The sequence below is a fragment of the Corvus kubaryi genome, unplaced genomic scaffold, assembly GCF_017639235.1.
Source record: "Corvus kubaryi isolate FWS band 111438036 unplaced genomic scaffold, C.kubaryi_AGA036_p1.0 37352, whole genome shotgun sequence".
Taxonomy (NCBI): Eukaryota; Metazoa; Chordata; class Aves; order Passeriformes; family Corvidae; genus Corvus; species Corvus kubaryi.
In genome coordinates, this window is record NW_024581114.1 from 556,255 (window position 1) to 578,525 (window position 22,271).

At 56.0% G+C, this 22,271-nt stretch overlaps 2 protein-coding genes across 5 annotated transcripts in view; both read right to left on the minus strand.

The window, feature by feature from the left end:
- Positions 1–462: 462 nt before the first annotated feature.
- On the minus strand, positions 463–11,388 carry ARHGEF16 (Rho guanine nucleotide exchange factor 16). Its single transcript, XM_042031974.1, has 15 exons — positions 11,331–11,388; positions 9,089–9,659; positions 8,435–8,486; positions 7,844–8,013; positions 7,328–7,384; positions 6,730–6,890; positions 6,113–6,265; positions 5,613–5,742; positions 4,787–4,861; positions 3,850–3,942; positions 3,316–3,470; positions 2,797–2,976; positions 2,354–2,427; positions 1,885–1,986; positions 463–1,486 (listed from the first exon to the last, which is right to left on the minus strand). Exons 2-15 carry the CDS (start codon positions 9,632–9,634, stop codon positions 1,347–1,349), a joined length of 2,088 nt encoding a protein of 695 aa, XP_041887908.1. The 5' UTR covers positions 9,635–9,659; positions 11,331–11,388; the 3' UTR covers positions 463–1,346.
- Positions 11,389–13,388: 2,000 nt separating this feature from the next.
- The window catches only part of PRDM16 (PR/SET domain 16), a 289,426-nt gene continuing 280,543 nt past the window's right edge, over positions 13,389–22,271 (minus strand). For 3 of the 4 annotated variants that reach the window (XM_042031976.1, XM_042031975.1, XM_042031978.1), the window contains 2 exons: positions 21,055–21,229; positions 13,389–18,943 (listed from right to left, as the gene is read on the minus strand). In XM_042031976.1, coding sequence (XP_041887910.1) covers positions 18,809–18,943; positions 21,055–21,229 — 310 coding nt within the window. In that variant the 3' untranslated portion in view covers positions 13,389–18,808. The remainder of the gene's footprint in view (positions 18,944–21,054; positions 21,230–22,271) is intronic. The other variant, XM_042031977.1, reaches the window with a different exon arrangement.

Genomic DNA, 22,271 nt, shown 5'->3' on the forward strand with positions numbered 1-22,271 from the left:
TCTGTGACTCCTGGCAGCTGCTCGGAGCAAACCACGTGTCTGAGCATGGGACTGCAGCAACCCTGTACCTGTATTTTTATATAATGTTCTTTTCCTGTTCATATTTCTTAATACAGTTTGTTTGCTTCCTCTTTTCTTGATCTCTTTTTGGATCTTCTTTAATTTAGCACTGATGAAAAACGTTACTTTCTCCACAGTTAAAGAGAAAGAAACAGAAAGCCTGGCTGAGTTTCTACTTACCTTGTCTCTCTCAGTCAAATACAGCTGACAGCTGCTCCAGGTGACAGCAGGCTGGCACTCAGGGTGTTTCATGAGATACACATTTTGTGTGAGAACACACAGAGGCCACAGCAATACCACCAGCAGGATGGAACTTCTTTTTAAGGCTCATAGCTGGGACAGCCTGGCTCCTTGGAGCTGTCATACTCAGGGACACTGTCACGGCTAACAGAAAACACGTGGTTCATTGGTATCCAAGGATTTATTGCTACTTTAATTTACAGTTTAACAGTTTGATCAGAACAGACCTTCCACCAGCGCTGCCCCTGTGAATGTGAAGCTGGCAGTGTGTGGGGTTGGCTCACCCCAAAATTGTAGCTGCCATGTCCCCTGCACGGGGTGTGATGGGCTGAGCCCCGGGCAGAGCCCCCTCCCCAGCTTGGGAGGAGGGAAAGGCAGCACCGCTCCTCATCTTGGGAGCTGCAGCACCGCTCCTCATCTTGCCCCTGCTTCCCCCTCTGCCTGGAGCATCCATGCCCGGTCCCAGAGCTGACTCCATGGGAACAACTCTGACATCAAGTATTTCATCCAGTGACAGAAATGTGTCTGGCATCACCTCACCTGGGCAGGTCCTGGGACAAAGGGCCCAAGAATTATTGTGGGGGGAAGAGACAGAAAAAAGAGAAACAAATGGTAAAACTGGGTCGAGGCCTAAGCCAAGCACATGGATTTCAGTTCCTAACAATCCCTGATTGGGGGGTGCTCTCCCCACACCGGGTGTGCAGTAGGTGCTGGCCCTGGTGCCAGCGGGGACGGAGACGGCGGCGCGGGCACCCCAGAGCCCGGAACAGCCTCGGCCTTTCCAACTGAGCCAAGGCCTGGGCTGCTCCTGGAGCCTGTTCCAGGTCACCGGGGCCAGCACTGCCAGGAGTGCCCGGTGCCAGCTCCCACGTGCAGGAGCTGCTGCGTCGCAGCTGTCACACAGACCCGTCCTGGCCGGTGAGATCTGCAGCAAGCACAGTTCAAGAACAGCTCTGCTGCTGCCTCCTCCCCGTGGGCTCAGTCTGCAGAGGTTTGGAGGTCCCTGAGGCAGGTCCCTGAGGCCGAGGGGTGCCTCTGGGCTGTCCCTACACGTCGGTCTCGATGCGCAGCCGCTCCATGCGCCGCACGTTGCCCTCCGCGGCCACGCGGCTCGTGATGGGCCGGGCACAGGCCTGGGGGAACCAGCCCCGCTCCCCGTCCCGCAGCCGCTCCCCCCAGCACCAGCCTAGGAGAGAACAGAGCGGGTGACAGGGCCAGGAAGGGCCATGGATCCTGGGGATGCACCATTCCCCACCCTTGGAGGTGCTGGCTAGAGGAGTCCAGGGATGGCAGGGCAGGTGGTTTCTGATTTACTGCCTGTTTTGGGGTGCGTTTCTCCCCCTCCTGAGGCCTCTACTGCTGGTGCCAGCCACAGCCTGCACACAGGAGTCACCCCTAAGGAACACAAGAGCTGCCCATGGCAGTGCCACCTCCCTCAGTCTCTGCTGGGGCACAGCACCAGCAGCCAGGGCTTCCTGGAAGCTTCTGCAATTGCTGAAATTGCACTTCCTGGTGATCACTGAAGATTCTCCCGCTCTGGCTCTGCTAAGGTCAGAGCCTGCCCCTGCCCTCGCCGGCACTCACCGTCCTCTCCCCCCAGCACCAGGACAACGTCTGCCTGCTGCAGGGACAGCTCGTCAGCCTCCTTGGCCAGGTAGGCGCGGATGATCTCCACCTGGCTCAGGTCTGCAGGACAGGGGACAGCAGGGACAGTGAGCAGACACAGCCCAGCCATGACCCCTGGCTGCCCCCCCACCACTCCACAGCACAGCGTGCTCCATTCCCTCCTGTCCCTGCCCCTTATCCCTCCCAGCTTGCCAAACCTCCTCTAACAACAGCTGAAGGCATTCCTGGAATTCCACTGTGCCTCCCAGGAAATGTATTTAAGGTTAATTGTGACTGATAACAGGAGGCAACTCCTAAGGAGCAAGGCGTGGGGCTTTCCTCTCCATTGGCAGGAGTGGAGGAGAACCAGGTAGAAACCTGGGCCTGCAAAGGTTCCGGTGTAACAGGGAATGCCAGCGGAGCCAGGCTGCCCTCTGGCACACGGTACCTCCTTTGGGAGTGGTGTCAGGCTTCTCCTTTTCCCTGTGCATCAGCGCCGCGATCCACCGGGCCCGGTCACTCCTGCCAGAGGGAAACACAAAGAAAGCCTTAGGGACAGCATCCCTGTGGCCAGCAGTAGCTGGACATTCCCAGCAGGATGAATGCTTTCCAGGAGAGTCATTTGATCTGAGTATTCAGTGTAAGGACGCTTTTCCCAAGTGGCACACACAGCCCAGCTGCTCTGCTTCATTTGGACAGGAGAAGCTGATACGGGAATTATATGGGAAATCTAAGAGACAGGAAGGAACAGAGCCTGGGAGAAGCCTGTGCACATCCCCGTTTCTGGGAGGAGGAGCATGGGGGTAAAGGGAGCTTTGCAGAAGCCTCAGAGGATTCCCAGGACACCAGTTCATGCCAGGAGCCAGAGCAAAATCCCAGCGTGCCACTCACAGCGTCTCCACCGACAGCACCACCTCTTCCCGCCGGCCCTCGCTGTCCTTCTCCAGCACCACCCGCAGCAGGTGCCCGCCGGCCTTGCCAGGAGGAGGGGAGGGTGGGTCCATGCTCTCCACCTTCTCCACGGTGACCTGGTCCAGCGTGGCGTAGTTCATGACCGTGTAACTCTCCTCGCTGCGGCACAGATGGGATCAGCGCCTCAGCTCTGGGGTCTGGGCCACTTCCCAGCTCCCAGCCTGGCACAGGAGGCTCAGCAGGCACTGCCAGAGCAGCCTGGAGCTGATTGTCAGGGTGGGACATGGCTCTGGGGACTTGCTGGCCACCCACCCACCCACCCACCGAGGCAAAGCCACTGGTGGGACTGGGCGCTTCTCTTCCGTCTGACAAGGAACACCTCAAGAAGGTCAAACCAGGGAAATCTCATGGATTTCTCAGGTATGTGCCGCTTGGGAAATTGGGTTTAACCCCCTGGCTGTTCTCCAGGGAAAGGCAGGGCCCTCCCCACAGCCTCACCTCTTCTTCTTGGTGATGATGAGGACGTCGTTGAACAGGAAGAGGTGGCAGAGGCGGCCGGCGCCGCGGCGGAAGATCCCGGCCTCCTCCGAGAGCAGCAGGTGCAGCTCCCCCCGCTTCAGCAGCCACCGGGACACCGAGATCAGCGGGAAAGGCTGGAACAGCGCCAGGAACAGGCTGAGTTACTGCCCTCCTCACCAGCAGCACTGAACCAAGGCAAGAACTGAACGTGCAGCGGCCCTGGGGTCAGCTGGGACGGACATACCACATGGGTTTAAGTGTCTATTCCAAAGGATTTTCCAGGAGGCAGGTGGAAGGCGGAGCAGCCGTGCACCCCACTCCTGCACAGCCAGAGATGCAGCCCCTGGACCCCAACAGCCCCTGGACCCCAAGAGTGGGTGACAATGTCCTGGGGCTTTACCACACCCTTTAGAAACCGTGTGCATCCAACAGCCCAGTCCAGGCTTCCCAGAAGGATTCCCTGTCTAGACAGGCCCCAGAAGACTTCCCACCATCACTTCCACAAGAGCTCACCTTTTTCTTCCCAAATTCCAGCTGTTTCTGCAAGGTGTACATCTGCTCCGTCCTCTCCATAGCCCGAGCTCCCTCATTGCAGCTCTTGACCAGCTGGGAAGAGAAAAAGGTCCCAAGGGAAATGGAGAAGGGTTGGACACTGAGCCCCATCCACCTCCCACACCACCCCCAGCATTAGGGACTGTCCTGCTTCCCTGAGCAGGAGAGAGACAAATCCTGGCACAGGCTTCAGGCCAGGTTTGGGAAAAGGCAGTGGGATGCTCTCCTGGAGAGAGACGGCACATGGGCTCTGCCTGGACACTCAAGTGAACCTGCACCAAAACCAAGGAGCAGCAGGAAGAGGAAGAATTAATCATCTGAGAAGAGCTCCAGGCAGGAGGATGGACAATCACACAGAGGGGAGGACTCTGCTTGGATGTGAGAGTGGGACTGACTGGGAGCACCAGGAATGTGCTGCCAAGAGCAGCTCTGCAGGGGGATGAAAGGAAGAGTCATCACTGGCACGGTGGTGGCCGCAGTCTCTGTGGCCCTTTGGCCCCTGTGACTGACCAGTGGATGGGAAAACACAGCGAGAGGACAGCCAGGAGCATGGACAGTGCACAGCTCATGACTCCTGCGCTCCACACTTCCCTCTCTGCTTCATTCACTGCCCTTTGCTCAAATCCCCAAAAAACACGGCCAGAGTTGTCCCAGGAAGGACAAAGATGGGCCAAAGAGGAAAGAAGAAAAGAGGACAAGAAAAAGGAACAAACCAAGATCAGGTGACAAAGGTGAGAAGGGAAAAGAAGTGTTCATCCAGCAGCTGTTTGGAGCAGAGGAGCCTCAAGTGAGCCGATGCTGGGAGGGAAATGAGAGGCCAGAATGGCAGTGTTGGATCAGCGCTGCAGAAGGCTGAGCTGGCAGGAGGAGAGGTGGAGGGCTGGCAGCTGGGCCTCACCTTGCTGATGGCCTTCACAGCGCGGGTGGCAGCTCCGTACGCTGCAGAGTGTGCGTTTGTTTTTTGCTGGACGGTCTGGAATTCCAAGACAAGAAGCTTTAGTGATCCTGCACCACAGGGGAGGGAGCAGCAGCTGCTTCCCAGGGATTTCAGGATGCCACACGTTGATTGAGCCCTTCCCGGGGGTCAAAGGAAGGTTTAACAGTGCTGGCAGCTGTGAATCTGGGTGCTTCATGTCTGATACGTGCCTGGCCACCCCCTGGCCCTCACCCCTGCAAACCACCACGGACTGGGAGCAGTTACTGGAAATCCCACATCCAGCAGCTTTGCCATGTAGAGCAGATTTCCACGAAGAATGCAAGACCTGCTTTCCATTGCTGGGCTGCCTGACCACTCATCACTCAGGACACCTGTGCCACCCCACCAGGGGACCCAGATATGGCACAGAAGAATCTCAGGTCTCCCAAATGGGTGTCACCAAGGCATGAAGTGTTCTTCACAGAGCTTTAAGCTGCACACCTGACACCCTGCAGAGAAGCAGATTGCTCTGGATACAAATCACAGAACCACAAAATATGCTGAGTTGGAAGGCACCCATTAGGATCATCAAGTCCAACTGCTGGCCCTGCACAGGACACCCGAAGAATCCCACCACATGCCTGAGAGTTATCCAAATGCTTCTCCTAAATAAGTGCTCAGCATTCAGGCCCCAGCTCCCAGAGGGCTGGAAGTCCAAGCAGAGGCTGTCCCGGGCTCAACAAACCAAAGGGAATAGCAGAGTCACCTCTCCAGAGGTGCCAAGCAATGCCACCGTGTGACTACTTACATCTAAGAGCAGGGGAAGCCGTGTTACCCTCTGCATGGGCAGAATGAGAAACGAGATCATTGGCAGGCCTCCACACTCTGGTTTCCTTTCAATTTGTTTCAGGGTCTCTTTAAATAAGGGGTTTGTGGTTCTGGAACAGGACAAGAAATCTCCATTAACTCTGCTCTTCAGTTGTCAGGATTTTCCAGTAGCTCTTCACACACGGGAAATGCAGGGCAGTGATGGCACTGCCTCGGGTGCTCATCGTCACTCTGCCGGGCTCAGAGTCCCCAGCTGGGCAGAAATGGGACTGATGCCACAGCAGGTGGTGGAAAAGCACCCAGAGACAGATGGTGAGCCCACCAAAAGGTGGGTAAAGCCACAGATGTACCAACACACTCAAACTTGGCCTGGAGATGAACAGGGCTCATCCGTGTCCCTACGTGTTATTGACCCCTGCAAACCCTGGAGCCCAGAGCCCCTCAGAGGCAATTCCTGGTCAGCCCAAGCCCTGTACTCACAGCAGCTTATCCAGTGTTCTCTGCTGATAGACTTCATTGGAGCAGTAGCTGATGTAGGGGTTGAAGTGTTTTGAGGCGTGTTCTTCCACGATGTCACTGATGTCAGGGATCAGGAGGTGCTCCTGGTGTCGCTTCTCCAGCTCTTCAAAGAAGCTGAGGCGAGAATTTAAATGACCTCACCACATGACTCACCAGAGCTGGACAAACTGAATGTTCCCACTGCAGCTTCTCCTCAGTTTTCCCAGAGGAGATGGGGCCTGGATCCCTTCTGGCAGGGCAGCTCCAGCAGCAGGGACACCCACACCTTCCCCAGAGGCACAGGCTTCCACCATTCCTGCACGGGATCCCTCCTCCACCTCAGCCCTCCATGAGGTTTAGTTTCTGTCCCATGAGGAAGCCACAAGCCCTGAACGCCCCCGCAGCCATTCCCAGGGCTGCTGCATCCTCCTCCTGCTGCTTTCCCACACGGACACAGCTTGCCCAGCACCATCTCTCAAGGCGTTTGCTCCCCCCCTCCCAGGGAGTACCTTCAACAATCCAAGGGATGGTTGGTTTTGCACTACAAACCCAGAGTCCCCTCCCAGGCCTGCCTGGTGCCAGCCCCCAGCCCCACTTGCTTCGTGCTGACTGTCAGGATGTCACCGATGTTGGAGAAGAGGTGGTGGTGCTCTGTCTGAGTCATGGTCTCCTTCAGCTCCTCTGACCTCATGAAGTGGCCCACCAGGATGCTCAGGCTGTGCATGTAGGAGTACTCGGAAGTGATGATCTCAAACATTGCCTGGGGAAAGCAGGGCAGGGAAGATGCAACAGCACAAACCGACTGCACAAAGCCGGGAATTAATTGCTAAATCTTGTTTATACTCTTTTGGCATGAAGCCACTGGAAATGACTTGGCTCCATGTCGGTTCTCTCTGTCACCTCATGCATGCCCTGGCCAACACCAATAACCCCAGTGTGTTTTAGGACACCCAGTTGCTAAAAAGCCACAGCATGAAGATGTTTTCCCTTCCCAACAGCATCCAGTGGAGCTGCCTGTTTCCCCACCAATTCATGCAGGTGAGCCCTCCCAGCACTGCCCAGTCATGGAGCAGCTGGAAGCAGCAGCACCACGAACTGAGCTGAGCCCAGCTCCACCCGGAGCCGACCCTGACAGAGCCACGTGTGTCCCTTTGGTGCCTCTGCTGCGCTCCCGGGCATGTCCCAGGCTGCTCTCACCTCCTGCCGCTTGCGCTCCTCGGGGGAGATCCTCTGCAGGATGCCCGACTCCAGAACCTGTGGAGAGAGGCCGGGATGAGCAGGAACGATGGTCCTTGCACGCCCTCTAGTGCGGCCTGGGGCTGTGTCAGCCGCCCCATCGCCCATCCCACACCATCCCACACCACCACCCACCATCACCCATCACCACCCACCACCACCACTGCCCATCATCACTCACTCCTGCATCACCCACCATGGCATCACCCGGCCCCCCAGCCCCCCGTAGCTGGCTGCTGCCACTCCCTGGATGAAGATGACCATCCCCACAGTCCGCAGGGAAAGCCCAGGAAGGAGCACCCGCCTTCCCCTCAGCTGTGGGTGAAGCCCAACCACAGCAGCACCACCAGCACCAACGGCCCTGGGCAGACCCTGTGTGTCCCAGCCAGGGCTGGACAGCCCAGAACATCCCAGTGCAAGGACTAACGCTGTGGAATGATCCTCTCAGAGCTCTCAGACTCTCTGGACTGCCCCTACCTCTGGGAGCTGGCTCCAGGTCACCTGCGCCGGGCGGTAGCTCTGCACCACGATAGCGGCGCCCAGAGGGGACGGCTCCTCTGGCACAGGATCCTCCAGCAAGTCCTCGTCTGACTCATGGCTGACAGAGTTCAGACCTCTCTCACGGATCTCCTGATACAGCCGGGGCTCTGTGGAGGAGAAGACACAAGGTCAGCACAGCCCCTCCCAGCCAGGCCCACGGCTTCCCTTCCCACCACGGCTGCCTTGCCCTGTTGGCCATGAGCCACCAGCGCCAGTGAGCCCGGGCCAGAAACTCCCTGATGAAGTTGGACTTTGCACTGCAGTGATTACCCAGTGGCTCCTGCTCCCAACAGCCTCCCACAGCTCTCCCATTTTCCCTGGGAGCCATCCAGATGCCAGCACGGCAGCAATTGGAGAGTTATCTGCCCCAGGAATGGGAAAGCAGGGCAGCATTGATCCTCTTGCTTCGGGGAAACAGACACAAAAGCCATGGCCCCAGGCTGTGGACAGGGAGCAGCACAGTGGGAAGGGAAGCCTTGTAGGGATTTGCTTGGCTGAGGCAGAAGGGACAGGGATGGGAGCACTCACGGTCCTTGAACGAGCCGCCGCGCTTCTGCACCCGCTTCCGCCCGAGGGCTCTCTGCGAGGGCAAGAGGAGAGCCTGCTGTGCTTACCACACTTCTGAGGCCCTGGGAAAACTCCGTCAGGAAAAGCGGGAGTTACCTGTGCCAGTCAGCCCACACCGCCCTGTTCTTTCAGCCTGGCTCTTGTCTGAGCTCTGTTTGCCTTACCCAGGTGACTCAGCCTTCACCTCCCACAATCAGGGTCACGATCCCAACCATTCCGTACCTACACTGCTGCTGTCAAATCTCCCTTGCACCTGGACTTTGCCTGCTCTGGAGTCTCCCTTTCCCCAGACGTGCTTCACCCATGTTTGTGTACGCCTGGAGCCGCTCTCCCTGCCAGCCCCACCCTGCAAACATCCCGCAGCCGCCTGCCAAGCGGCCCCGGAGCAGCCAGCTCCACTCCCCACAAAAACCATGTCAGCTATTCCCAGGCTCTCCAGGGACCTGCAGCATCTGCTGGTGACACGGAGCTTCCCAGGCACCAGTCACGACATCAGGCTCAGCAAACCAGCTCCAAAACTGGCCAGAGCTGTGGGCCCTGCAGCTCCTCTGTCACCACCAGGAAAGCAGGACCCCATCCCTGCCTGACAGGGGTGACAGAGGGTGCCAAACCCACCTTGCTCCTGCCGGGGCTGCGGTCGGGCAGGACGCTGCCATCCTCGGACACGGGCTTCAGTGAGGGAGTGGCCTTTGGTGGCTCCAGCTCGGCGCCCAGGCCCTTCATGGCCGCGCGGTAGGACATGTTCCTCAGGTTGCGCTTGAGGGTCCCTCCGCCATCATCCTCATCCTCCGCCTCCAGGGCCAGGATGGGGACGGACGCCCTCTTCGGGTCGGGGCTCAGGGGTTCCCGGCTCGCCCCAAAGCTCTGGTGCCGGGAGGGGCTGTTCTTGGGCTTGGAGGAGACGGCCAAGCTCTTAGGGATGAGCTGCTGGGTGCCCACCTTCAGCGCGGCCGGGCTGTCCGTGCTGAGGATGATGCGCCGGGGCTCGGCCGAGGTGGGGGAGGCCAGGGGTGACACTGGGGTGGCACTGGGAGCCGTGGTGGAGCTGCGCTTCTCAGGGGGACAGGTCGGGCTGGGGGGCTCTGGCCGCACCGGATGGCATCGGTACTCCAGGAGCAAGGTCTTGTCATCCACAGAGGTACCAGAGGGGCTCCGAGACATGGTGGAGGCTCAGAGAAGCAGCAAGCTGAGGAGGACAGACAGACAGACAGACAGACACCTCCCAGTGAGGCTTCAGGAATTTACACAGAGCCACGGGAACCTTGGGACAGTGCGGAACTCGGCCTCCACCTTCCCAAGGTGCTCCACAGGCAGGGCCTGTATGGACACATTTGGGATGCTGTCACCGCCTGTGCGCCTCGCAGGGCCACCCGTGTGCCAGGGCCAGCCTGGGGGCTCCAGGACGTGGCCAGGCACCGGGAGCGGCCGGGCACCGGGAACAGCCGGGCACCGGGAGCGGCCGGGCACCGGGAACGGCCGGGCACCGGGAGCGGCCGGGCACCGGGAGCGGCCGGGCACCGGGAACAGCCGGGCACCGGGAACGGCCGGGCACCGGGAACAGCCGGGCACCGGGAGCGGCCGGGCACCGGGAGCGGCCGGGCACCGGGAGCGGCCGGGCACCGGGAGCGGCCAGGCCGTGCCGCAGGCACTGGACAGGCTCAGGCCTGAGCGGGGCAGGCCTGGAGCCTCACCGAGCCCCGCTCCTGCCACGCCTCCGTGTCCTCTTATTCCCCTTTGGGGTGCTGCCAGCCACCACAGCCAGTCTGCACCCTCCTGAATGCCACCTCCCCCCGGCTGTGGAATCCCCGGCGGCGGCGCCTGGCTGTGAAGCCTGTGCTCCTCCAAGCTCGTACCTGCCCCAAATCAGGCCGAGGGCGGCTCCACACTGCCCACAAAAACACCTGCCCCACTCCCTGGGGCTCCTCAGCCGGGGTTAAGGTCACTCATCCCCTCCTGTGCCACCCACAGTACCGTGCACCTACGGAACTCTGCCCCCACAGAACACACAGAGCGTTTTACGCCCTCTGCTTATTACATAACTTCGGGAGAAATTATGGTTTAGCTGTCCTCAACTGAGATCCCATTGTGCGCCAGTGCCATCTCCAAGCTGTTCCTTTTCAAAGACCAGGAAGCAAACCAAGGCTGGACCGTGCTTTTCCCTGCATGAATGACTGGCAGGAGCACAACACAGACCCATCAACAACAGCTCATTTGACAGAGATACTGCTCATTCCACTGTCCTTGGATGTGGGACACAAGCTCTGTGTCCAGAGGGCTGCCAAGTGTCCTGCGGACGAGGAAAGCGCCACATTCTGCTTTTAACCCCATCCTGCCTGAGGATGAAGCTTATCCTAAGCCCTTGTAGCAATAAACAGGCCTCAATGCAGAGGCTCTGGGGGCTGCAGCATCGGTGCCGGGCTGGAGGGAGGCTCGGTGGCAGCACAGGCCATCGACCCCCCGTATCCCTGCCCACGGTGGCACACGGGCACAGGCACCGTAACTCGGTGCTTCCATCCCTGCGTGCCCAGGGCTGGGCTCTAAACGGGCACGGTAGGATACCCAAACCCCCCTAGGATGGACCCAACCCCTCTCCGCATCGCTGGCTACCGAGACCCTCGGGGACAGCGGGGACAGAGCCGCGGGAGGACGAGCCCCGGCTGCGGCTCGGGAGGGACGGGACAGCCGGTCCCCGCCGTGCCCTCCCCGGAAGGCGCTCGGCAGCCTCTCGCTCGGGGCCGCCGCCCGCACGGCTGCCCGGGAGCCCCGGTGCCAGTGCCGGTGCCGGTGCCGGTCCCTCCCCGGGGTCCCCGGTCCCTCCGCAGCGCCCCAGCCCCGACCCCGCCGCGACCGCACCTACCCGCGCCCCTCGGAGCCAGAGCGGCGGCGGCGGCGGGGCGGGCCGGGGACGGGATGGGAGGGACCGGCATGGGCTGGGAGGGACCGGGGCGGCACCGGGGGAGGTGCCGGGCAGGCCTCGGAGGCCGTGCCGGGGTGGAGGTGCCGCTCGGAGCTCGGAGCCCGGAGCCGCGGCGGTGTCCTGCCGGTCCCGGCTCCGAGGAGCGCTCTGCTCCCTGCCGCGCCCCGGCTTCCCAGGAGTGAAAAATTAATTAATCGTCACTAGGAACAGTGTTTTACTGCTTCTCGATGAGTCTTAAGCAGGTGTTTGCGCGGAGCGGCGCTGCCGGCCGCTGGGCTCTCGGCATTCCCCGTCCCCTCGAGCCGCCTCTCCGAGGTCACTGAAGGCGAGGGGATTATTCGGTGTCGTTCTGCTGTCACGTTAATGGGTGACAAACGGGTGTGCCCCGGCTGTCCTCGGGGTCTGGCCGGCGCACACGCGGTATTTCAGCAGCCCAGGGACTGCCCCTTACTCCAGGGGCTCTTCAGTGGTCAAAGGTAACCTCAGGCGGTCCCTCTGGATGCACAAAACATCAGTTTCGGCTGCTTTTGGGTGCTGCAGCTACTGGGAAAGAGGATCTGGGGGGTCAGGCTGCTGACAGCTGCCCAGTAACCCAGCTGCCCAGTAAGGCTCAACAGTGCTCTGTGTCTTTACTGGGAACAGACTTTTCCTTGACCTTCTCTTTTGCCCCCCTGTTCTGCTCCTCCTCATCCCCCAAATGGGGCCATTTTCTCACTTGTTTGTGGTGAATCTCAAGCACTTTGTGCATGACAAAGTCCACTTGTCAGCAATATTCTTTTAAATGCCTCTGTTCTCTCCACTCCGGGGCCTGCCTGACAATCGCCCCATTATCACAGCTTTCTTATCCCATAGATTTTTTTATCCTTTCCCTCCGGGGCTAATAAGGAGAAAGGCTCCAGCGAGAGGAGGGCTCCTACTCAAGGGTTCAGCTCCGACTGAAACCCTCCCGATCTCCGGGGAAGGGCCATTATCCCGTACGTGGGACACCATCATTTGATCACCATGAATGACTTTTTGAAGCGAGGCCATTCATCAGTTGTGTAATGGGGTTTTTAGCTCAAAGACCCGGCTTTCAAGTAATTTCTGCTCCCAGGGTCCCCTGGGGCTGAACCATCTGACCGCTATCACTGGGTAGTTCACTCACTTTGTGCTCTGCTTCTGAAAGGAAATATGCTCGACATTTTCCATCAGCTCACTGATGAACCCCATCCCAACACATTCTCCCACCCTGGAATACTCTCACTCTTCCCTGTGCAAGCATCCCACCCCTTCAGTGGGATGTGGCACAGCAGCACTGCCTGCACCTGCTTTGCACTGGGGAGGCCTCGAGTGCTGCGTCCAGCTCTGGGCTCCTCACAACAAAAGAGACGCTGAGGGGCTGAAACATTTCCAGAGAAGGGCACAGAGCTGGGGAAGGAGCTGGAGAAGTCCCGTGAGGAGCTGCTGAGGGAGCTGGCGGGGCTCAGTCTGGAGAAAAGGAGGCTCAGGGGGGACCTTGTGGCTGTGCACAACTCCCTGACAGGAGGACAACAAAAAACAGGATGAGAAGAAGCGGCCTCAGGTTGTGCCAGGGGAGGTTCAGGTTGGACATGAGGAAGAATTTTTTAATGGAAAGGGTGCTCAGGCCTTGGCAGGGGCTGCCCAGGGAGCTGTGGAGTGCCCATCCCTGCAGGTGTCCAAGGAAGGGCTGGAGGTGGCACTCGGTGCTCTGTTCTGGGTGACAAGGTGGGGATGGGTCACAGCTTGGACTGGATGGTCTGGGAGGGCTTTTCCAGCCTTAATCATTCTGGGTTTCTATGATTCTGACCTCAGCAGCAAGTGGGGAGGCCATAATTTAACTTTTTGGAGCTCTTTTGAATATTACAAACCGTGCACACACAAGAGCAGACCCCAGAGGTCCCGCAGAGCAGCAAAGCCAGACAGTGACACACCCAGTGTCCCATTCCCGGGGCTGTTCTCCATGGTTATTCCATGAAAAGAAGCTCTCGGGACCACTGCTTATAAAAGCACACAGGTTTATTGCATATCAATCTCATGTATAAATTCATTGTAGCATTGGAAAGATTACATTTGGTATACATTCCTATTCTACAGCATTAACCTCAAAATCAGCTTTTTCTATTCATTATTTTAAAGGAATTTCTCTACACAAGTACATTTGTCTTTTATCACAAGCATCAAAATGAAATTTGTAAAATTGCCTTTTTGTTTTTTTTTTTAATTATTTTCTACACTTCATATCTCTTATTTCATTATGCTCCCAACAAAGCGATTCCATATTAATTAATAACTGCCAACACTTTTTTCTTTCTTCCTTGGCAGTTCGAGGCTTCGAGCCTCGGACGCAAAATCTAATCACATATACAATAAGTGCATCTACGGAATTTTTTTCTTCTTAATAAAAATTTCACAAACGGACACAATAATGACTGCTAAACACAAGTCATGCACAGTTTACTTATAAACATAACAGAAGCAATATACAATCAAGAATGATATGGAACAAGCACCATCCTCTTTCTCAATGTTTTTTAAACATTATATGAAAACCAGACATTTACAATTGATTTAAAAAAACACTATACAGGTCTAAAGGAAAAAAAAAATCCAACCTAAATCATATCTGTATTGTAACAATGGGAAAAGGAATGACATAGGATGCACAGATTTATGATTCTTGCAAGCACAATATATATATGTTTTAAATTACATCTTCTGCAGGCTGGAAATGACATCAGGGCAAAACATCTCTTGCTTTGAAGAGAGCAACGAGAATGTAAAATACACTGAGAATTACTTTCAGAATTACTTTGTTCACATGTGAATTGCACATTTGGAAAATCAAAGCTGCCTTTTTTTTTTTCTTCGTTCTTTTTTTTTTTTTTTTTTTTTTTCCTTTTCTTTAAATTTCTTCTTCCAAAGTGGTAATAAGAATTAACGACAGAAGAAAGAGAAAAAAAGGAACCTCGGAATCATTCAAGAATGTTTTAGTCACAGTTTCACTCAACACTACGGAGAAGTTTCATGGCTTTGTGAGAACACTACTGACCACCGGCGAGGAGCAGAGGGTTTTGCCCTCGTGTTTCCAGCACTGACCCGAGCCACGCCACTCCTGCCCTCGGGGATGGCCCTGTCACCACGGGCAGGGTCCCCAGCACTGACCACGGGCAGGGTCCTCAGCGCTGCCCCCCGGCCCCCGCCACACACACACACACAAACAGAGTACAGCACGTAAAAACCGAGTGTAGAGTCAGCAGATTGACCTGGGTGGGGGCACGGGGGGCTCACGATCCAGTGCTTTGATGCTTAGAGTCGAACTCGTTCACCTCTTTGTGCAAGTGCTTTTGAAAGGCTCCGTCCGCGCCACGGCGGCGAGGGGCTGCTCCCACGAGCGGCTAAGTGCTGATTGGGGAGGGGGCAAAGCTTCCTCTGCACTGTCTGAAGGAGGACAGGACCCCAGCAGGGTGTTTGTCCCTGGACAGCTGAGCACACCCGGCTGGTGTTCGCTGTTGGGCCCCGTTTGGGTTTGGGGTCCCCATCGACATCCCCGTGGCGCCCGGCCAGGCAGGACCTGGCGGTGTGGGGCACCTTGGAAAGGCACCCACCCAGAGCAGCCTGAGTACCAAAGGGCACGTCCCAGGGAAGAACCCAGCACCCCAGCAGGAGAACTGGGTGCCTCAACGTGTCCTGTAGGACCTGGCACTTCAGCACATCCTGCGGGAGAACCTCAGTGCATCCCACCGGAGAGCTCCCAGCTGCCTGCTCCAGCCACAGCGATCACACCAGGACCAGCCACGAGCTCTGAGCTGCTGGGAAGCAGGGAATGCACAGACACCAGACCCACGTCCTCCTCCCTGACTGACTCAGGCAGGAAGATCCAGCTCTGGCCAAAGCGAGGGCCCTTCACAGAGCACCGACACTTCAGCCCTGCGCAGCTCCCAGCCCCACCTGACCACTCCAAAAATCCCCAGGGCTTCTCCTTTCTCTCCTCTGTGCTGTTGTAGCTGTGAAAATACTTTAAATAAATAGATCCTACACAAAGCTCTGGGTTTAAACCACACCTGGAGCGGTGCCCTGGCTACCGGACACACCGCAGCCACTTCCCATCCCTGCCACCCTCACCTGCCCTGGATCCCGAGCACAGCGTGTCCATGGGCTTGGACACCACAGCTCCACGTCTCACCAAAGCTCCCAGAGCTTCCCCGGCACTGGGAAGCCAGCAGTGCTCAGATGGCAGAACGTCCTGGACACAAACCTCTCGGGAAACAGCCTTGAAAAGACGAGATTCTCTGCTAAAGCAGCAAAACAAAACCTCCACACCTGCTCTGAGCTGCAGCACGTTTCAAGTGCAATCCAGTGAAAGGTAGAGATTAACAGAGGTTCAGTGAGGCTTCCTGTTTCTTTATCTTAACTGGAAAAATCAAATTACAAAGCTTGTAATCAGTGCTAAATTAGAGGAGTCAGGAGATTCTACAACATAACCTAGAGAAAATGGGGAGGAAACTGAAATAGGAAATATGGAAAGGGAAAAAAAAAATCATCTCATGATTTTAAGCCCTATATTTTTAATGTCCTCAATCCCTGGCTGGATAATACCTCCCTATCCCTGGCCAGGGGCCCTCAGGAGATCCATGGGGAGCCAGGATGAACCCAGGGAGGGGAACAGTGACAGCGTGAGCTCAGTCAGAGCAAGGACCTGACCAACTGCTTCTGGAGAAATGACACAACTGGCAGCAGGGCTGAGAGAGGGGTGGGGAGACCATAAATACCCCCCAAAAATCCCCACAGTAACACTTGCATTCCTTAATACTGGCCCACATTTTGGTGTCCAGCTCAGTGCCGCTCCCTTGGCTGCTCTGTCACCTCCCTGTGCTGAGGAGTGCAGTGCTGACCTGCCCTAAGGTTTCTTCAAGGATGAGCAAACCATGGCTCAGGGCACACAAACACTCCCTGCTGCCCACAGATCCTGTTCCAGCACGGCAGGCAGTGCCACAGCCCTACCAGAGAGATGCTCAGACACGTGGTTTGCTCCGAGCAGCTGCCAGGAGTCACAGAGCTGCAGCTGGAATGGGACAGGATGGATCTATCCCCATGGTTAAGGCCGTTTCCATGTTCTCCTGGAGCAGGGCCATCGAGGCAGAGCATCTCCACTGGCCTCCTCCTCCTCCTGTGCTGCTCCCAGTCACCGGAACCTTCCTCCAGGGCCCCAGAAAGTTCAAGGCACAGGGAAGCCGAGGGATGATTGTCTGGAGAATCGGCAGCAGCACTGACTGGGGTCATTTGGCACACGGACAAAATCTTCCTGCTCCCTGCTTATCCACCATCCAACCCTGACAACACGATTTTGGTCCTTCACTACATACTTCTATTAACATGATTTCTTCACAAGAATGGTATCTAATGCAAAAAAAATACTGTTAAGGAAGAAATAAAATAAGAAAGGAATTAGCCCAAAAATTACAAGTTATATACAGATTAAAATAAATTCCATCAGGAAAAGAAACAATCCTTTTATTATTTTCAGTTGGCCCCTGTGGGAATAATTTAAAGGCCAAGCGCCTGGGCAGGGCTGTGCTGCAGCCGCTGGAGTGGGGATGGGATGGGATGGGATGGGATGGGATGGGATGGGAGGGGACAGGAGGGGACAGGGCTGTCCCTCTCCTCTGCAGAGCCGGGATTCCTCTGGCAGGGTTGGCTCTCAGGCTCCACCTGCCCAGGAGCTTTGTGCAAATACGAGAAGCAGTTCGGTCACACTGCCTGGTGCTCTCAGAGCCTTGGGCACTTTCACAGGATGTTGTGGAAAACCAAAAAGGGGAGGGTAGATTTTCCTGGGAAACACACTGCTGCTGCTAATTTACCTTTTGTTCCCTCTGTACCAAAGCCACCCCGGACACTTTCCTGTGGGGGCCCTCTGAGGCTCCCCAAAATCAGCCTCACCTGTGCTCTTGGGTGCCAAGCTGACTCGCAAAGGTGTCGCACCCAACTCCAACTCTGCTTTGCTCAGGGAGCTGGTTCCGTTGTTTTGGCCTGCTGGAATGAGGCTTCCCACACTGGACTGGCTTAGAACCCTCCATCTGCCCTTTTCCATGGCTTTCCTAACCATTCCATAAAGGAATGTCGTCTCCAAATTCCCTGCTCCAGCAGCAGATGGGAGTTGCAATGGAGAACAGCACGAAGCCCACAGGATTTGTGGAGGCTGCTGTGTATCAGCAGAGAAGATGCAGTGATTCGAAATCATTCATAAAATCTCTGTGAGCAATTTTAGAATCAGAGCCACAACCAGATTCTTATCTCTGTGCTCAGGCAGAGCTCTGCACCCCTCAGGCTGCTGGAGCACGGAAAAGTTCCTCCTTCTACTTAAATTACAGGCCAAGCAGCAGCGGGCGGTGCAGAGGGAAAACCAGGCCAAACCAACAGTGTGAATCAGAGACCTGTGCCACAGATACCATCGGCACGGGGTGAGGGCACCCTGAAACCCCCGGCAGAGCAGACGTGTCCCAGCTGCCCCGGGTGAGGCGAGGCTCTCCCAGCACACATTTCCTTAAAGCTGGGGAAGGCTTTACCCCGTGGCCTCTCTGCTTGGGGAAATCCAAGCATTTCCAGGAGCTCCACCACCCTGGCTGAGCATGGCTCTGTCCCAGCACTCCCAGCCCATGCTGGGCTCACAGGTACCAGGAGGGGCAGGGAGCTGTCCCAGCCTTGCTCAGGGCACAGCTGATGATCCACGTGGCACATGTGTCACCCCAACCTCAGCAGGGTTCCAGGCTGGAGATGTCTCAGCTGGGAGCTGCATGTGGCTCGTGACGACCGCAGGCAACGTGGCCTCACCTTGGAGGAGCTTTGCCAATGTTTGGCTGGGGACAAAAGACAGGATGATGTTTCTGTGGGAGCGCAGAATTCTGAATTCTTTTGGGGGGGGTTCAGTTAAATGGGTTGAATTCGCCCTTCCCTGGTATAACTCCAGTGGCTGTGCCAGAATTGCACCAGGGACAGGTCACACCTGGCTCTCTTCCTGTGGTGCTTCACCATTCAGCTGGATGGGAAGGAAATGCTGCCGTGGGGTTCCAAGCTGTCTCTCCTGCTCAGGCTGTGCTGGCTCAGTGGCACCGGTTTGGAAGGTTGGAGGGGCCAATCTTTGATTGCACTGTTGCAATTCGTGTCTTGCTCATGAAATCCTGGGGCTGCTTCAGCGTTATCCAGTTTGGGAGAGGTTCATTCCGATAAATTAGAAAGGAAAACTCTGGAGAGATAAAAATGCAGGACGTGTAGGTCGGATGCGACAGGTTTCCTTCTCAGCCCAAAGTCCAGACGACTCCCTGAGGCCCTCTCATCCATCTTCTGCTCGCTGGGATTTTGCTGGGATGGCTGCAGCACCACTGCCGCCTCGCCTGGGCTCCGGCCAGTGCCTTGTGGACCTCTCAGAGGTGGTTGATGGGGTTAAAGGTCCCCGACTCTGAAGCTGCTCCTGCCATGTCCAACCAAGCCCCCAGAGAGTTCTGGGAGGACGTGTGGAGGGGAGCGTTCTCAGACAGGGACAGCATCATTGCATAAGCCTGGGGGAGAGAGGGACGCAGAGGAAACGAGTGAGAACAGGATGGAAACACTCCGGGTAAGACACAGCACCCTCTAACGCCGCACACCTGGGCCAGCAGCACCCTCTGCGCTGGGCTAAGCTCACAGCCACGCCCCAGGATGGCACCTGCCACTCCAGATTTGTCATGGTTTATAGGGACAGGCAGGAGACAGCATCATTGCCACCAGCTGTCACAGGACTGAACCCATCCTGCACTGCCCTGCGCTCGGTCACCAACCCCCACATGATTCCAGGCTCTGCTCCCAGGGCAAAGCAGCTGCTACTGGGGCTTGTTCTTAAAAAAAGCACATCCCCAGACAAGCCAGAGGCTCGGGGAGGCTGGGCTGGGGCAGCAGTGCCTTGGGAATGGGGCAGCGATGCCCAGTGGGAAGTGGTGAGCAGCTGCTCATCCTCACTTGATGCCTGGCATGGGCCCACTGGCGATGCCAGTGTGGGTGTTCAGGAACATGGAATTTTCATTGTGGTCAGGGTGGGTTTATCGCTGCAGTGAAACCCTTAAAGGAGTCTGCCGAGAGACTTGTTTGCCCTCTAACAAACTGCTGGCTCCTCGGAACCTGGCTGCTCTCCCTCCACCAGGACACAGGATTTGTCTCACACACCTCTGTGTCCTTTCACACGAGGGGTGTGAGGACTTGGACAGATGATAACCTCAGAGAGCAGAGGTGAAAGCCAATGTCATTGTCACCCATGGCCTGAAAAGGAGGAGGACACTGTCCCCACCCTCCCTGGCCCAGGGAAAAGGTACAGTTTTGTCATTTTGTGGACACACATGCTTCTAAAATTGCTTAAAACTAAGCCAAGGGAGTGCTGTGCTGCTCACACAAATGTTTCCTATTGATAGCTTAAATTATTTAAGTTTCTTATTGTGATTCAAGTGTAAAATGGAGTGAAAACCCAAAAATACCCTCCCAGATCCAAGCATGGGCTGGACCCAGCAGGGTGGTACACATTGGGAAAGAGCTGCTCCCAAAGAGTGAGTGCATTTGGGTGTTAGTGACAGGACACAGGGAAGAATCAGGCAAGTGGCTTGTGCTTAAATGGGTGTCACTCCAAAAACCTGCTGGGCTCTCTCTCCCAGCAGCACCCCCCCAGCCTCACTACTGGCACCCACTCTGAAGGAGGACAAAAAATTGCCTGAGTTTTGGGTGACGCTAAATCAAAAATCATGTCCTGCATGGTGGCTGCACTATGCTACTGCTCTGCTGGGCATTTGAAATAGATTTGGGGATAAATTCTGTTGCTTGAGGGTCAGAAGGGGACTCTGAGGTGAGAGCTGTGCTCATCCCCACCAGGGGCTGAGTGTCCTGTCTCCAGCCCAGCCTGCTGAGGCACCTTCACGGAGCAGTTCTTTTGTGAGAATCCTCATGGGGGGATCAAGAGATCAACTCCATAAACCCAGAGTAAGTATTTTGGTGAATGAAAAAGCAGAAAGCACACACAGACCTGCCCCAAACCTCCAGATTTCTCTCAGAACTCCAGTAATTCTGAGATGCCACTTGGATGATTTTTTTTGGTGGGTCTAAACTGGTCTGTCTCACAGATTTCTTTTTCCATTTTCTGGTTTACTTTTAGGAATCAAGGAGATAAACAGGAAAGCCCTCTAGACATGCTGGGTTGCAAGTCCTGGCAGTATTATTATCTTTGACACCTGTTTAAACCAAACCCAAGGGCACTTTGTGGCTGTTTCTGCAAACCAAACCTCAGTGGTGACCGACAGAAGAGCCACCCCAAAGTATAAATAAATAAGGAGTTATAAAAACATTTATACAGACAGATAAAAACAGACAGATGCCTCTCTCTTCCTGTATAACCCTGTTCTCACTGCACAGGCTGAGGTAAATCCATCTAAAGGTGATGCCCGCTCCCTTCCTCCTCTATTTCAGTTTAGTTGCAACAAGACACGTTCATGTGTGTGTTAGAATTCCTGCTGGAAAGGGGGAATAACCCTCTGGAAGGGGAAAAGAACCCGCTGGAAGAGGAAAATAACCCTTGGCTAGAGGAGGCCAGCTGCTCCCTGATCCTGCTGTACACGCTGGCGGCAAGCTAGGAAAACATTCTGGATATACCCACCTGGTTTTTAGCCTGCCTGTACAGAGTCTGTTTTATTGTCTCAGAGTCTAAGGTGGAATTAAACACATCTTTAACTTCAAATGCTTCCTCGGCTGCTTTGCGGAGATCCAGCCCCTTCCCAAAATTCGGCATCTGCTCCAAATCTAACAGGCCGGCTTCGTCCTCCTCAATACACCTGTACCAATGACCAGGGGAAGGGGTGACCTGTGTTAGCTCGTCTGGCCCAGAGCCTGCATGCACCACCCACGGGGGCTCACGAGCCACATGCGTGAAGGGACGGACAGACGGACACGGAGACAACACGGGATGGGAGGAGCGAGAAGGAAGTGGAGAGCAACAAGCAGCAGGTGTCTGAGATCCTCTCTGAGGTTCTGGGTAAGGAATTGCTCAGTTTTGTGTGACTCCCAGAAACCAGGGCAAACTGCAGCAAAACCAGAGCTGAGCCTGGGCTCTGTGCAGCAATCTTTCATTTTAAAGGTGTTTGGACATGGCTTGACCTTGGGGGAAAAATCCTTCACTTCTAATAAAAGCATGGAATCTGGTTTGGGTTGGAAGGGACCTTAAAGTGGTCCTGTTCCACCTCCTGCCACAGGCAGGGACACCTTCCACTATCCCAGGTTGTCCTGTCCAACCCGGCCTTGGACACTTCCAGGGATGGGGCAGCCACAGCTTCTCTGTGCCAGGGCCTCACCTCCCTCACAGGGAAGGATTTCCCCTGAAGAGCAAACCTAAATCTCTCCTCTTTCGGTTTAAATCCACTCCCCCTTGCCCTGTCACTCCAGGCCCTTGGAAAGATTTTCTCTCCATATTTCCTATGTCTCCCTTCAGGCACTGGAGCCTTCTCTCTCCAGGCTGAACAATCCCAGCTGTCCCAGCCTTTCCTCCCAGCAGAGCTGCTCCATCCCTCTGATCATCCTGCTGCCTCCTCTGAACTCTCTCCAGCAGCTCCAGGTGCATCCTGTGCTGGGACCCCAGAGCTGGAGGCAGCTCTGCAGGTGGGGTCTCACCTGGGCAGGACCGAGGGGCAGAATCCCCTTTTTACCAGAGCTCTGAGAATTCTTGAAGCCAAGAATATTTTGCAACAACCCCAAGGACCAGAGCAGCACCAAAGGCATTGCACAGACACCTCTTCCTTGCCCTGACCAGAGTTTTGGAGAGAAAAACAACATCTGCTGAGCTGTGGTACCCTGAAAACTCTGAGTTTTGTGTCTCTTCTC